The sequence below is a fragment of the Delphinus delphis genome, chromosome 19, assembly GCF_949987515.2.
Source record: "Delphinus delphis chromosome 19, mDelDel1.2, whole genome shotgun sequence".
NCBI classification, from domain to species: domain Eukaryota; kingdom Metazoa; phylum Chordata; class Mammalia; order Artiodactyla; family Delphinidae; genus Delphinus; species Delphinus delphis.
This window is the reverse complement of record NC_082701.1, coordinates 12,879,524-12,892,854: the sequence shown is the minus strand read 5'-3', so window position 1 is coordinate 12,892,854 and position 13,331 is coordinate 12,879,524. Positions and strand designations below refer to the sequence as shown.

The 13,331-nt window shown below is 54.2% G+C and overlaps 1 protein-coding gene across 2 annotated transcripts in view; it reads left to right on the top strand.

The window, feature by feature from the left end:
- OGFOD3 (2-oxoglutarate and iron dependent oxygenase domain containing 3) overlaps positions 1–13,331 on the top strand; it is a 19,489-nt gene extending 6,158 nt beyond the window's left edge. Inside the window, exons 4-9 of one of the 2 annotated variants that reach the window (XM_059997343.1) lie at positions 80–122; positions 2,274–2,338; positions 2,894–2,950; positions 3,888–4,041; positions 7,337–7,460; positions 10,867–13,331. In XM_059997343.1, the coding sequence (XP_059853326.1) occupies positions 80–122; positions 2,274–2,338; positions 2,894–2,950; positions 3,888–4,041; positions 7,337–7,460; positions 10,867–11,003 (580 nt within the window). In that variant the 3' untranslated portion in view covers positions 11,004–13,331. Of the gene's footprint in view, positions 1–79; positions 123–2,273; positions 2,339–2,893; positions 2,951–3,887; positions 4,042–7,336; positions 7,649–10,866 lie in introns of those variants that run through there. The other variant, XM_059997341.1, reaches the window with a different exon arrangement.

The following is a 13,331-nucleotide window of genomic DNA, read 5'->3' as shown; positions in this document are numbered from 1 at the left end:
GTGCTGGTTGATATGTGTCTAGATGTATCATAGATGATGCTGTTAACTGAATTCTGATTTAAGACGGTCTTCCCCACAGCATAGCTGAGAAGGGGCTGTCCCTGGGAGGATCGGACGGAGGGGTGAGTTGTGTGCCGTTCCTGCTTCGGTTTTCTTTTTACCCCTTTAACTTTGCTCTCCCTCTGAGGGGAAGGCGAGGGCACCGGGTGTTCAGGCCCTGCTCCTGGAAATGAAGTACCCCCTCCCTTCACAGGAGGGCTGCCTCGGATCACATCTTTGTGTCAGGCATCCTGGTTGGGGGCAGTGGGGGGAGGTCGTAGGCAGTGAGTGAACAGAGCAGGTGACGAGCAGGGGCCGACTGAGGAGGGTGACGGCTCTGGGAATGGGAGAGCCAGCACACGCAGGAGGAGCTGGTGGGAAACAGTGAGGACCATGCAAGGTGGAGGAGGCTCCCACAGGTGCTGCATGGGGACTGTCATCCACCAGGCGAGACTGCAGGGGGTCTAACAGTGGCCCCTGAAAGATGCATCCACCCAGAACTGTAAATGGGACCTTACCTGGGAAAAGGGTCTTTGCAGATGTCATTAAGTTACGGGTCTCAAGATGAGATCTTCCTGGATTACCAGGATGGACCCTAAATCCAATGACAAGAGTCCTTGGAAGAGGAAGGCAGAGGGAGATTTGAGATTGAAGAGGAGGCCGTGTGAAGATGGAGGCAGAGGTGGAGTGATGTGGCACAAACCAAGGGACCCCTGGGACCACCAGAAGTCCAAAGATTCAAGGAAGGATCCTCCCCTGGCGCCTTTGGAAGGAGCGGGGCCCTGTCGACACCTTGATCTCGGCCTTCTGGCCTCCAGAGCTTGAGAGGATGAATTCCTGCTGTTTTAAGCCTACTGTTTACGGCAACCATGGGGAGCTCGGACAGGCCAATGCAGCTCTGCATCTCATCCGCTTCCTGGGCGGGCTTAGGAGTGCACCCCTGCGAGCACCTTACGTTGGCCGGAGTTCTCGTGTGGTCCCAAATGGGGATCTCCTCGCCTGGCGTGTGGGCCCGTAGGAAGATCCACTCTCCTCTGCATAGTTTGGTGATTATCTTCATGAGTCTTTTATTCTGCAGGCTCTTTCCTCTTGAGATCTGAAAATTAAGCTTCTCCTTTTATTTTGGTTCAGTTCAGGGGAATATTTATTAAAAACCTATTCGTGCGTGGACTCATCTTTTGCCCGGCGCTCAGCATTTACTCGGGAAGTTGTCTTGCAATGAATCATCCAGGTTTGATACCTTTAAGTGCAGTTAACGTTTTTAAAGCCCAAATTGTGTTCAGACGAACCCCTGGGCTGATCGCTGCATCCATGAGAAAAGACACCCAGACAGGGTAGAGGTGGTCCGTGCTGGCGCCCACTCCCCTCTCAAGACGTGGGAAGGCCCCCCGGAGGCAGGGTGGGCAGGGGTGGAAAACACTGGCTGTTCATTAAAGGGTTATGACCCAGCGATTCCACTCCTGGGCATTTACCCAGGAGAACAAGAGCATCTCCCACGATGAAATGCTGTCCCAGTGTCACAGCCACTTCATTTACAACAGCCCTAAGCTGGAAACAGCCCATGTGTCCATCTCCAGGTGAATGGACCAACAAGTGACTCCTCCCCAAATGATGGGTGCCCCTTGGCCATGAGACAGTGGGCAGCGGGTACTGCACCGACGTGAGGGAGTCACAGGGAGGCAACACTGAGTGAAAGGAGCCAGGCCAAGAGCGAAGTGCAGCTTCATGACTCCAGGGCCTCAGGTTCTAGAAAGTAACCAGCTGCTGTGGCAGAAGGCACCTGGGGAGGGGCAGGAGGGAGGGGTTGCAAAGGGTGCAAGGAAATTTGAGGTGATGGATGTGTTTCCTATCCTGGTAGTGATGGTGGTTTCACTGGTGCATGCCAGCATCAAAACTTACCAAACTGAACACTTTAACCAGGAGCAGGTCGTTGTGTGTTGGTTATACCACAGCAAAGCCGGGGGAAGGGCTTGTTCTTAGACCCATGGAGGAACTGTATCTGTGGACTGTTTTCAGAATTTTAGACCAGAGAGTCTCCATTCTTAGGGCAGGAGAGAAATATCCGCCATCACACACCTTTGTCCAAACGTCTTGACACCCAGCCCGTGTGCATCGTCGCCCTGACCCGGGTGTGCAAAGATGGGTCTCAGGAACACGTGTTTAACGTTGGTGGCTTTTAGAGCTCAGTCGCCTGCCAGGCAGCCCTCACGCCGCCCTGCCAACGTCTTTTCCAGGCGTCTATCCTGGACCTGCACTCGGGGGCCTTGTCTGTCGGGAAGCACTTTGTGAACCTGTACAGGTGAGAACCCCGGGGTCGGGGGTGGGGTGGGGTCTCTGCTCGTTTCTTAGCTGGAGACACCTGAGTGAGGCTTGCGTGTATGGATCAGAGCGGCTTCAAGTCTTGGGTAAATTGCGACGTTTGCCATCGGGCCGAGGCCAGATGAGGACTGGAAGGTGCAGCTCTTCCGAAGGGCGGGATCCTTGCCAGCTAGCTTCAGGGAACAGCTTAGTTAGGAATGGACCAAGGGGTGGGGCTGGAGGGAGAGGTGGGAGAGGTGAGCGGCAGGCCAGGCTCCTGAGAGCTGCCTCCTGAGTAGCTTTGATCCTCCCCGAGGGCCAGGAGAAGCAAGAGATTCCCCCAACCTTGATAAATGTCACCCCACCTGCCAGGTCCCTCCCTCCCACCCTCCTCCCTTTTATCACACAGTTATCACTGTAGAAGGAGCAGCTCCAAGATAATAAGGACCAGCTGGTTTTCAGGGACTTGCTGGTTAACTGGAGGAAAGGCTGAATTTAAAGGAAATAAGGAAACATTAATAAAACATCACATTTGTCAATACTCATTTTTTCACAGATACTTTGGGGATAAAATACAAACTATCTTCTCAGAAGAGGACTTCCAGTTGTACCGGTGAGGGAAGGAATGCCCAGGTCAGGAAGGGGGACGGTGGTGGCAGGGCTGGGAGTGCTGGGGTCAGTCCTGCAGAGAACTGGCCCTCAGGTTCCTGGGTGTGCACGTGATACCCTGACCCACGTGTGCGGACCTGTGTGTGCATCTGTTCACCTTTCACCTTTGCCAGCCCTTGTCTTTCTGTAGTGTTACCGAACCCAGGTCCAGCTGCTCGCTGCTCGAAAGCCAATTCTTGAGAGACAAGTGTTGGTGGGGAAGGAAAGGTTGCTTTATTTCAGGGGCCAGCAACCGGGGGAGAGGGTGGACTCCTGTCTGAGAACCAACTCCTGATTGCTGCTCAGGGACAGGGGCTTTTAAAGGGGAGTTTCAGGGTTGTATAGGCAGAGAGAGGGAGCAGAACAGCATAGTCAGTTCTGACAGTCAGCTTGAAACCAGTAATGTGGTCTGACCAGCGTCATCTTGGTTAAGTACAGTTAATCTTTAGTTCCAGGGTTTGTTCCCATTTCTCTGAGGCCAGTTCTCGGAACTGTGTGAAGTGGAGTAGCTTATGTCGTGGCTTCAATTCGGTCATCATGTAGTCATCCTCCTTCAGCCTGGTGGGGGCTTCAGTATCTGCAAAACAGCTCACAGGATATGGCTCAGAATATTATCTATAGCCCTTGAGGGGGAACTAAAGGTCCTTGACTTTGCTTAATGACTAAACTATTATTATTTGGTCTCGTTTGACTATTTTCCTTTGTTTCTGCATTTTCTCACTTCTCTGATTAAACTTATTCTTTGGCTAAAGTGTTTCCACAGACAAAAGGCAGGCTGAGAACATGGGGGTTGGGGGCAAGGACCAGAGGGTCCTGCTCCGTTTCAGTGTCACATGGTGCGGGCCCTATGGGCCCGGGGAGAATCCTTTCCTGTGTGGCTGACACCTGTGTCGTCTCGGCAGGGACCTGCGGCAGAAGGTCCAGCTGGCAATCGCCCAGGCATTTGGCATCAGCGCGTCCTTGTTGCACCTGACGAAGCCCACCTTCTTCTCCCGCATCAACAGCACGGCGGCCCGCACGGCTCATGACGAGTACTGGCACGCGCACGTGGACAAGGTGAGCGAACCTGGGGCTTGTCCACCACGGCCCCAGCTGGGTGCTGTCTGTTCACGTGGTCAGGGTTTTAGAAGTTTCCTCTCTCACTGATGAGGTCAAGGAGATAAGATTTGTTTCTCGCGTGATGAGGTGACAGAAGACTGTGACAAGCACATTACAGAACAGTGAGGGCCTGATGGGGACCATCCTTTGCTACTTGTTCCCACACGCAGAGCTGTCTCCACCTGAGCTGTGAGCTTCGTCGGATGTAACCTGACCCGGCCTTGACTGACCTGGCCTTTCTGTCGTGTGGTCTCTCCTCGGGCCCTGCCCGCACCCTGCCCAGGAGGCCCCCTTCTTCCCACTTTTCACCTTAACTTGGGAAGATTTCTCGACCACTCCAGATTCTGCAGATTCCCCTTTCTTGATCTCTTGCTGTTCCCTAGACACAGTGGCGCCTAATCAATCTGCGGTCCTGGTCAGCCACAGCTGAAGCCCTCTCCCGCCTGCATCGCAGCCACTGCCCCGCCCCACTCAGCCAGCACACGCAGCGTGGCGCCAGGGGACGGTTGGCCACGGAAACGTCTGAGGGCTGTTGGCGGTCACCCCAGCCGCGGGTGTGCTCAGGTGACCCAGATAATCTCTGTGTCGCTTGACCCTGGAACACAGGAAGCGAAGTGAAAAGTAAGCAGAGGGTTTGGGCAGAAGCTCGCAGGTTGGGCTTCTGCCTGAAGTTCAGTCAGATACGCATGTGTTTATTTCATCTCGACTGTCTGAGCTCAGTGGAGGAGGGGAGCACGTAAGTGTGGTTAGTGAGATTGAGGAACCCAGTATTTAATTAAATTAACTTAAATTGAAGTAGCTTTATGTGGCCAGTGGCTTGTCTGAGCCAGTGCAGCTTGGAGGGCTCGATGGAACTCGGGTTGGAAGTGTGGGCTTCACCCTAAGGGGGAGTACAGTGTCTGCTCGTTCTCTTCCCATGGGCTTAAGGTTGATCAGTGGGTTCGGTCTGATCCATCCACGATCAAGCCTCCTGTCCACCCTCACTTCATGGCTCTAGCAGCCATTGACCCATTGATAACCATTGCCCAGGTGCATTATTTCATTAGGGGACCAGGACCGAGACCTTCAGTATAAGATCATCGTAGATATTGCAGAGGGAAAAACAGGGTTTTATGGGGTTGAGGGCAAAGACGACGTGTGTGGAGGACAGACAGGTTCGCACAGCAAGGAGCCTCATGCGTGGGACGGAGTCCGGAGAATTTCCCTGCAACGAAGGAAGAGCAGCCCTCCATGTACCGGGAAGTGTGGGTTCAGGAAAGACAACACTGAATGTAGCCTGGTTTGGTGATCCAGCTTCAAAGGAAGAAGGATAAGGAAGAAATTCTTCAGGCAGAGAAAACGAGTCAACAGTGACAAGTGGGGTAGCCTCAGACATCTCAGAGCCAGGAGACCTTGGGACAGGGTCTACAGGACCAGGGTGGCTATAACAGCCAAGGGGTCACTCACGCATGGACACAGCAAAAAGACGTACTCGCACAAGGGGACCCCATGCATCTGCTCCTTCCCTTGAAGCTCTCCAGCCTCTAGCTCAGGACAGCTCAGGCCCCACTGGCCTCTGCCATCCCATCACCTGCCATTACCTGCCTCCTTCCCAGGTCACTGTGTTCATGTGGGTTTGGGGTGGTTCCTTTGCAGAATCTGAGCTGGGTGGGTAGGAGAGGGTCAGGCTCCTGGACACCCCCCGCCCCCGGGTCTCTTTTATGTTTTATGCAGGTAGTGGACATGAGGTTCACTGCTGAAGCGATTCAGAAGCACTGCCCTGGGCTGTTCTCAGGTTTAGGTCACTTTGATGTTTGTTTGGTGCCCTGATGCTGGATAAGGGGCCCCTAAGTGGGGTCTTGGTGGGGGAGGTGGAGGGAGCTCAGGTCTGTGTAGAAAGTCCAGTCCCACAGATGGCATGGTACTGAGTTCATGAGAAGGTGACAGGGACTCAGTCACCTTGGCAGGCTTGCTGCCTCTCCCTCCTGGTCAGCCCACCCTCTCTCAGGAGATGACCACTGTCACGGTGATGGTGGTCTAGCTGGTTGCAGGGGGAGCGGGGCTTTTGGACTTTTTGAGCCTTGATCAAATGTGTTATGGATATGGACCTGGGGCTTCTGTGTACCGCTCCCATGGTGCCTACAGGCATCAGTAAAATCATTTAAGAATCTATTCCTAAACACAGGAGCCTTGGGCTGTGCGATAGGGCACTGGTAGGATGACTTTGGGCTGCTGTCCTCGGACTCTTTCATTCTTCCTTATCTCTTACCCCAGTCTTACTAATTGAATGATTCCTCAGGCTGGGAGCTGTTATCATGTGATTAAAATTCCTTGTACATGCAAGTCACTATCTTTGCGTGGAAAAAAAAAAAATAGCCTATCTCACTGATTCCCTCTAATAAGTAGGTGCTAATTTGTATGAGTTCTTATGTCCTTGGAAACAACACCTGCCTCACATATTACAGACAGCAAACTCCTCTATCTCACACTGAAATCAAGCTCTTCATGTGGCACCCCTTACCTATAGTAAGTCCTGAAGATCCACAGATGGGACAACTATCCGGCCACCTCCCGTCCCGGACTTCAAGGGGTCCTTGGGAAACAAATGATAGTGCCTCCTGTTTACATTATATCCAGGCCCAGAGGGCCCACGCTCCTATGAGCCCAGAGCACAGATTTCACCCCCCATCCCCTGCTTTCCACCGCCCATGCCATCTTCCAAAAGAATGTCCACGCAAAGAGGACCAGACAGGAAAGGACAGACAGTGTAGCGTGGGCACTGGGTGGTGGTGGTGGGGAGTTAGTGTTTAATGGGAACAGAGTTTCAGTTTGGGAGGTTGAAGAGTTCTGGCGATGGTCGGCGGGGGTGGGTGCACAGCAGTGTGAATGTGCTTAGTGCCCCTGAGCTGTGCACTCAACGATGGGTAAAGTGGTCAATTGTATGGTTTGTGTATTCTACCACAATTTAAAAGAAAGCTTGGGGTGCCCACATCTGGAGAAGGAGCGGAAGCACCACCTTTGCTCCCTGTGCTGACGCGGGAGGGTCCTATTGGCGGGTGGGTGGGTGGCGTGGCGGCCCTGGGGCTCACGCGTGTGGGCTTCTTGGCGTGGGCTGCGCCTCTGACTGTGCGGGAACCAGGCAGGACCGCACGCCTGTGCTCAGCAGAGGGTTTTCTGTAGTTGGGAGGCAGAGCGAGGCCTGGGTCTGTCCCTCCCTGAGGAGCGTGTCCTCCCACAAGCAGACGGTGACACGCCCTCACGCTCTGCCCCGCAGGTGACCTATGGCTCCTTCGACTACACATCGCTGCTGTACCTCTCCGACTACCTGGATGACTTCGGTGGTGGGCGGTTTGTGTTCATGGAGGAGGGGGCCAACAAGACGGTGGAGCCGAGAGCAGGTAGGACTCATGGGCGGGCGTTTCCCGGGATGCAGCGTTTACGGTGTGTCCAGTGTGTCCATGGAGCACATTCGTCAGAGGAGGAAGTGGGTGTGGCCACGGTCACTGAGTCACTGCAGAGTGAGTTCCCAGAGCCAGCCCCCACTCCATCCCCTGTAGTGACTCAGAAGCTTAAGACAGACGGATGAGGCAGTGATCCTCACCTAATGTTGGTAAACCACACCCGACCTGGTGGTCCCAGAGCTCCCGCTGCCCCCAGCCCAGCTCGGACACTCAGTGCTGCTCAGTGAGCATGTGTGGAGCGAGGAAGCGTCCCCTCTCCTCCCCAGGTTTTGGGGTGGGGAGGGGCGGGGATCCCCCAGGGGCTTCCTGAGGGGCAGCCCAGGCCCCGGCCCAGCCCCAGATGAGACTCAGAGACAGAGCCAGGCCATTTGGCTCCGGCCTGGGCACCTCGACTGTGCAGCACCACTCACCTGCTGCCGTGGCTCACCCGACCCCACTGCGTCACCCTGCTTACTGGGTGTGTAGCTATGTCCGCTTCCGCCTGGCAGCAGGCAGCTCAAACCAATGAGGCTGTCCACCTGTGTTGGTTTAGAATGTTCCCGTCAGCCATGAGGCGGTCCTGCAAGCCACTGAGTCCAAATGCTCCTTGCAGTAGCGCTGAATCCACGCAGAAGTGGCTTGGACATCAGAAGGTGTAGAAAGGAAGTTAAACAGCTCAGGACTGGCTCTCTTCCCTCAGGGGGTGAGTGCTGGAGGGGGGCAGACCCAGGCGCAGGTCAGTGGGCAGGAGGGGCTCAGAACGCCCTGCAGCTCCAAGGCTTTAATGGACCAAGAGCCAGAGAAGCTGCTGGTGCTAAGGCTGGGGGTCACATGTCACGTACTTCTGGGAGGTGTCCAGGAATGCTTGTGGACTAAGAGGAGAAATGCAGGTGGGTTCCAAAAACGGAGATGACTGTATTTTTGGTTACTAAGTTGCCGAGCTAAATCCTGCTTTAAAGAAGTGGGTGATAATCTAATAGCTGTTTACTGAAGAAAATAAAAAGCCAGAAAGCACTGTTCATGAATGCCGAAAGTTTCACGTTTCTGGGGTTGGGTGGGCCGTCGCCTCCATGTGAGTTTACGCCTTGTAGGGTGAGTTACCAGCGCTGGCCTGCTGGTCACTGCGCGGGTGGTGATTTCATGCCAACAGTTTCCTCCTGGTTCTGATGACTGGCAGCCTGCCCTCGGGTTCTTCCTGGTGTTTGTGTCGTGCCCGTCATTGTGTTGATCACTCTGGACTTGGGAGCTGTCAGAATAGGTGTGGGGCTTAACTACTGGTGCATTAAAAAGGAAAGAAGGTCTTAGGCAAGATTGTGAGCCCTTGTGGGCCTTTCCTCAACAAGCTATCACGTTGACGTTGGGTTGGGTCAGCAGATTGCCGTTCCGGGTCAACAGGACGAGAGTCACTAACTCTGTCCCATCCGCACAGACGTCACCGGGAGCCTGGCGTTTGGTGGGGAGCGTGATGCAACTGCTCTGACAGGCTGTGCCAAAGAGGTTATCATTTTCCCTAGAAGAGTTCATTCTCTCTTATGGAAATTAACAGGAAAATATGCTGAATGTTTTCAGTTTTCCCACTTACTTTCCAGAGCCCTCCGTCCCCTCCTGTGCATCCAGGTTTCCAACAGGTACATTCCCCTTCCGCCTCAGCATTTCTTGGAGTGCAGGTCTGCTGGTGATGGTTTTTCTGAAAATGTCCTTATTTCACCCTTTTTTCTAAAAGATATTTTCACTGGATGTGAAATTCTGGATTGGTGGGTTTTTTTCCTTTTTCTTTAAAAGCATCATCCCTTTCCTCTGGCTCCCCTGTTGCTGTCACCGCTGTCACTGCCCCATAGTAGCTGCCTCTTTGCTCTGCCACCTCCAGGATGTTCTCTAATCTCTGGTTTCATCAGTTTGACTATGATGTGCCTCAGTGTGGAGTTGTTTGTATTTATCCCACTTGGAGTATTTATCCTGCTAAGCTTATTGGATTAAAAGTCAAAGTTTCGTCACATTAGGGAAAGTGTTGGTCATTATTTCTTCAGATCGCCTTTTCCTGCCCCAGTATGAACCCCTCCTCTCTCCGAGGCTCCAACATGAACGGTGGACGGTTTCCTATTGTCCCACAGGCCACGAGGAGCTTCACTTTTCCTCAGTCCTTTTCTTCTCTGTTCTTTGGTGCCTCTGTTTGCAAAGTGTGCAGAAATGCTGGGGTGTGTGGGGGGGGCGCCCAGAGACCCCCACTCTTGCTGTAAGTCGGCGACATTTGATAACTGTGTCTGCAGTGGGGTGGCGACAGAGGCGTGCACAGATGGCGTGGATGGGCAGACGGGCCTGGCTACGTGTCTGAGGTCTCAGGTGTGACTAAAAGTGGAAAGACTGAGGACAAAACGTCCTTTAGCAACGTGAGCCTCAGAAAGTGGCGTGACTCCAGATTGCTCTGGGAAAGAGTGTTTCCTTCAGGTCAGGGGCGGCCTGGCTGGTGCAGAGGAGGGTCTGAGTTCTTGGTGTCCCCGGGCCCCCATGCAGAGGTTTCCGTGTGTCACACGATTTCTTTTGCTCCCTTGTTTCCGGGCAGAGCATGGTTCTCTGTTTACAACCAGAAAGCAGCAGACTCTGGGGTAGACTTTTCTCCTCTCTCAAAGATTTAGCAGTTGAGTTCCTGGCAGTGACCTTTTGAAGAGAAATGAAGTTGTCATGGGACATTTGGGGCAGGGCCGTGTGGCGGTGACGCGGCGCCTACAGGATCCCGGGGCTCCTCCCACACGATTCTGTAACGGTCAACTCGTTTGTCCTAAAAAATCTATGGTGGGTGTATGAGACCAGTTAAATATGGAAGCCCATAAACACGGGGTTCTCTGAACACAGGTGGGTGGAGGACCCCTGCTCCAGGACGCTCGGAAGCCGCCTCCCGAGTCCTGTCTTTAGCTGCCCTGGAGGGAGCTACAGGCGCTGGGTGTCTGTCTCGACACGCCTTCCCTGATCCGTTGCCAAAACATTGTCATCACCTCGCAGGGTTTGGTTTTGTTTCATGTGTGATTAGAAATAAGATCATAAAAAAAAAAAAAAAGAAAGAAGATCATAAGGTGGGCCCGAGGAGGTCACATGGCTTGTAGAGGCCCCTGGGGGTGGCAGCAGGGCCTCACCCCAAGTCCAGGTTGCCCCACAAAGAGCCCGCGGAGGCTGGGCTGGGTGCTTGGGGTGCCCTTCGTCCTGTGCGAGGGCTCTCCTGCTGGTTTGTCTCCAACCCCCGCCTTCCTGCATCAGCTGTTTCTCCAGCCTGCCCGGTTGGTCGTGTTGCTGCATTGGCCTAAACACAGGTCCTCTGAGGCCCGGCCACACATATGGCCTTGAAGTCATGCTCTGCTCTCCTCTCTCCCAGGTCGGGTGTCCTTCTTCACCTCGGGGTCTGAGAACCTGCACCGGGTGGAGAAGGTTCACTGGGGCACCCGCTACGCCATCACCATCGCCTTCACCTGCGACCCTGACCATGGCATCGCGGACCCAACATTCACATAGCCCCGGGAGGCCTGTCCAGCAGCCCTGCAGGGAAGCAGCCATGCTGGCCACACACCCCTTCCCTCTCGCTCAGCCCATTTCCACTGAACAAGGTGCCTTACGAATCATCCTGAATTTTGATTTGCTAACATTTGATCATTTTTCAACTGTGAGTAAATGGAGGGAACCAATTTCCCCTCACAGGCATCAGCGTTGGCTTTGCTATGCTGATGTGGGGCCCGGGAGCTGGCAGGGCCAACATGCCCTCCTTTTCTCAGGAAGGGATCCCGTGCCCGGGGTGGAATCCCCGTTTGTCAGCAGACAGAGTGTCATTACCCGGCCACTGGAGACTGACTTAAGTGTGGATGAAGCTGAGTGGGGCCAGCAGCCTCCACTCGGGGAACCAGAATCAGCATTATGGCACCTTGGAGAAGGTTCTGGGGGCAGGCGGCTCTGGGAGCAGCAGCTGGAGGGCTGATACTGCTGGATTCTGAGTGGAGGCGAACATCTGATGTTCTGGCGACTCTGGGCAGAGCCCCCAACACTGCTGGCCACTGAGAGTCACCCTGGCACCATGTTCATGCCAGGCTGGGCTCTGCCCCATCACCAGACAGGGTCCCTGACACAAGGTCCGAGGGTGTTCCCAGCGTGGCCATCCGCAGCTCGCCTGGGGCCTTCTGCCAAGCTGAGGGTCCGTCTGCTCAGGTTCAGGTCTTAGCAACCCTCTTCTCGTCCTGGAGCTGTCCATGTGTTTTACATAAAGGTAACAGGGGAGCCAGGAATAGTAAATAAACTGGTCATGGGGGAAGCCTGGGTAGCGCGGCCCCAAGATAAGGGCAGCATGTCCATCAGTTGGCTTCTGCCAGGGTCGGGCAAGGTCCCAGGGCCACCCCACAAAGCAACTGGCCTGGGGTTTGGGCATCTTCTGGGAGAACAGCTGATCACCCGCTGTGAGTGCAAAGGGATCCCCAGAAATGGCTCTGGGAGCAGGACTCTCTCGGCCACCCTGACCCAGGAGCCTCAACACTTTCCCCTTCGCCCACCCAGCATGGACCTGTGGACACGGCCACTGCAGCCCCACATGCTCCCCACACTCTGCAGTCACAGGGCTGCTTGGGCTCATACAGAAAGGGGCAGCATTCCTGGACCCTGGGATGAGCCATTTGCGTGGCACCTGAGGAGGCTCCATGAGGGTCTGGAAGCCAGGACCCCTGGGTCTGCCCCTTGGTTTGCCGGGTGTCCCTTCTGCACCGTGGTGATGATATGCGTGTCTCAGGGCTGTAGGGGGCGAGCTTCCACGTGCAGACAGTGGCTTGGGATCTGCTCCCTTTTGGGTCATGGTTGCAGTTTCCAGAAAGGCAGGGCCACCACCCACATGATGGCCTGGATCGTGGTTCCTGTTTTTAAAGGACTTTGGGCAGATCTGGGAAGGATGAAGCCCACGCTCTGGGTGGCGGGCAGGGCTGACCTTAGGGTTGGCGATGCTTTGGGGACACTGTCTCTAGGCTGGACCAGCCGGCCTCAGTCCTGTGCAGGAAAAGCTCCCCCCTCCCATCCAGGTTGTCCTCTGGCTTCTCCTGTCTTGGCTTTTCAAAGGTTTGTTGCTCTGGTCTCAGGTTGGGATGCGAATTCCGACAGGAGAGCCCCGTGCAGGCCTCACTTGGTTCTGTAACCTTCACGTTATCTGAATGACGCCTTACCCTCGGCGTGAGGATGGGCAGACATTCTTGGGTATTCCACAGCCCACTTGGCCACTCAGTACATTTAAGGAGGGGGCGGTCTGATGGTTTAGTTGTGGTTAAAGTGCTTTGGAAATAAGTAAGTTATTGGTTTTAATTGACATTCTTTGCTACTTTTCCTGTTCATAATCATCACAGAGGTACTTGGACAAAGAAATAAAGATATTTGGGCAAAAGCAAGAATGTCCTTCTTTTTAGAAATTCCCTGGCGGTCCAGTGGTTAGGATTCTGCACTTTCACTGCTGAGGGCATGGGTTCAATCCCTGGTCGGGGAACTAAGATCCCACAAGTCACTCTGCGTGGCAAAAAAAAAAAAAAAAAAGAATGTCCTTCTTTTAAAATAAGAGAAGATGCGTAGCCCATGCCGGTGACCTCCAGACGCGCTCACCTGGGGCCGCATGGGCATCTCCGTCCTACGGGACGGTCCTGACTGAGAGCAGATGTGGTGTGTTCCAGGGAGAAGAGGACGTTCCTGGCACATCCTCTGCTGAGTGATTTATTTCCTAATAAAAGTGTTTAGTCTGAATCAAAGAACACGAGCATTGGTCTCACTGCTGGAAAGAAGGGGTTGCCGCTCTGTCTCTCCTGGTGAGCTGGCCGCCAGGGCCAG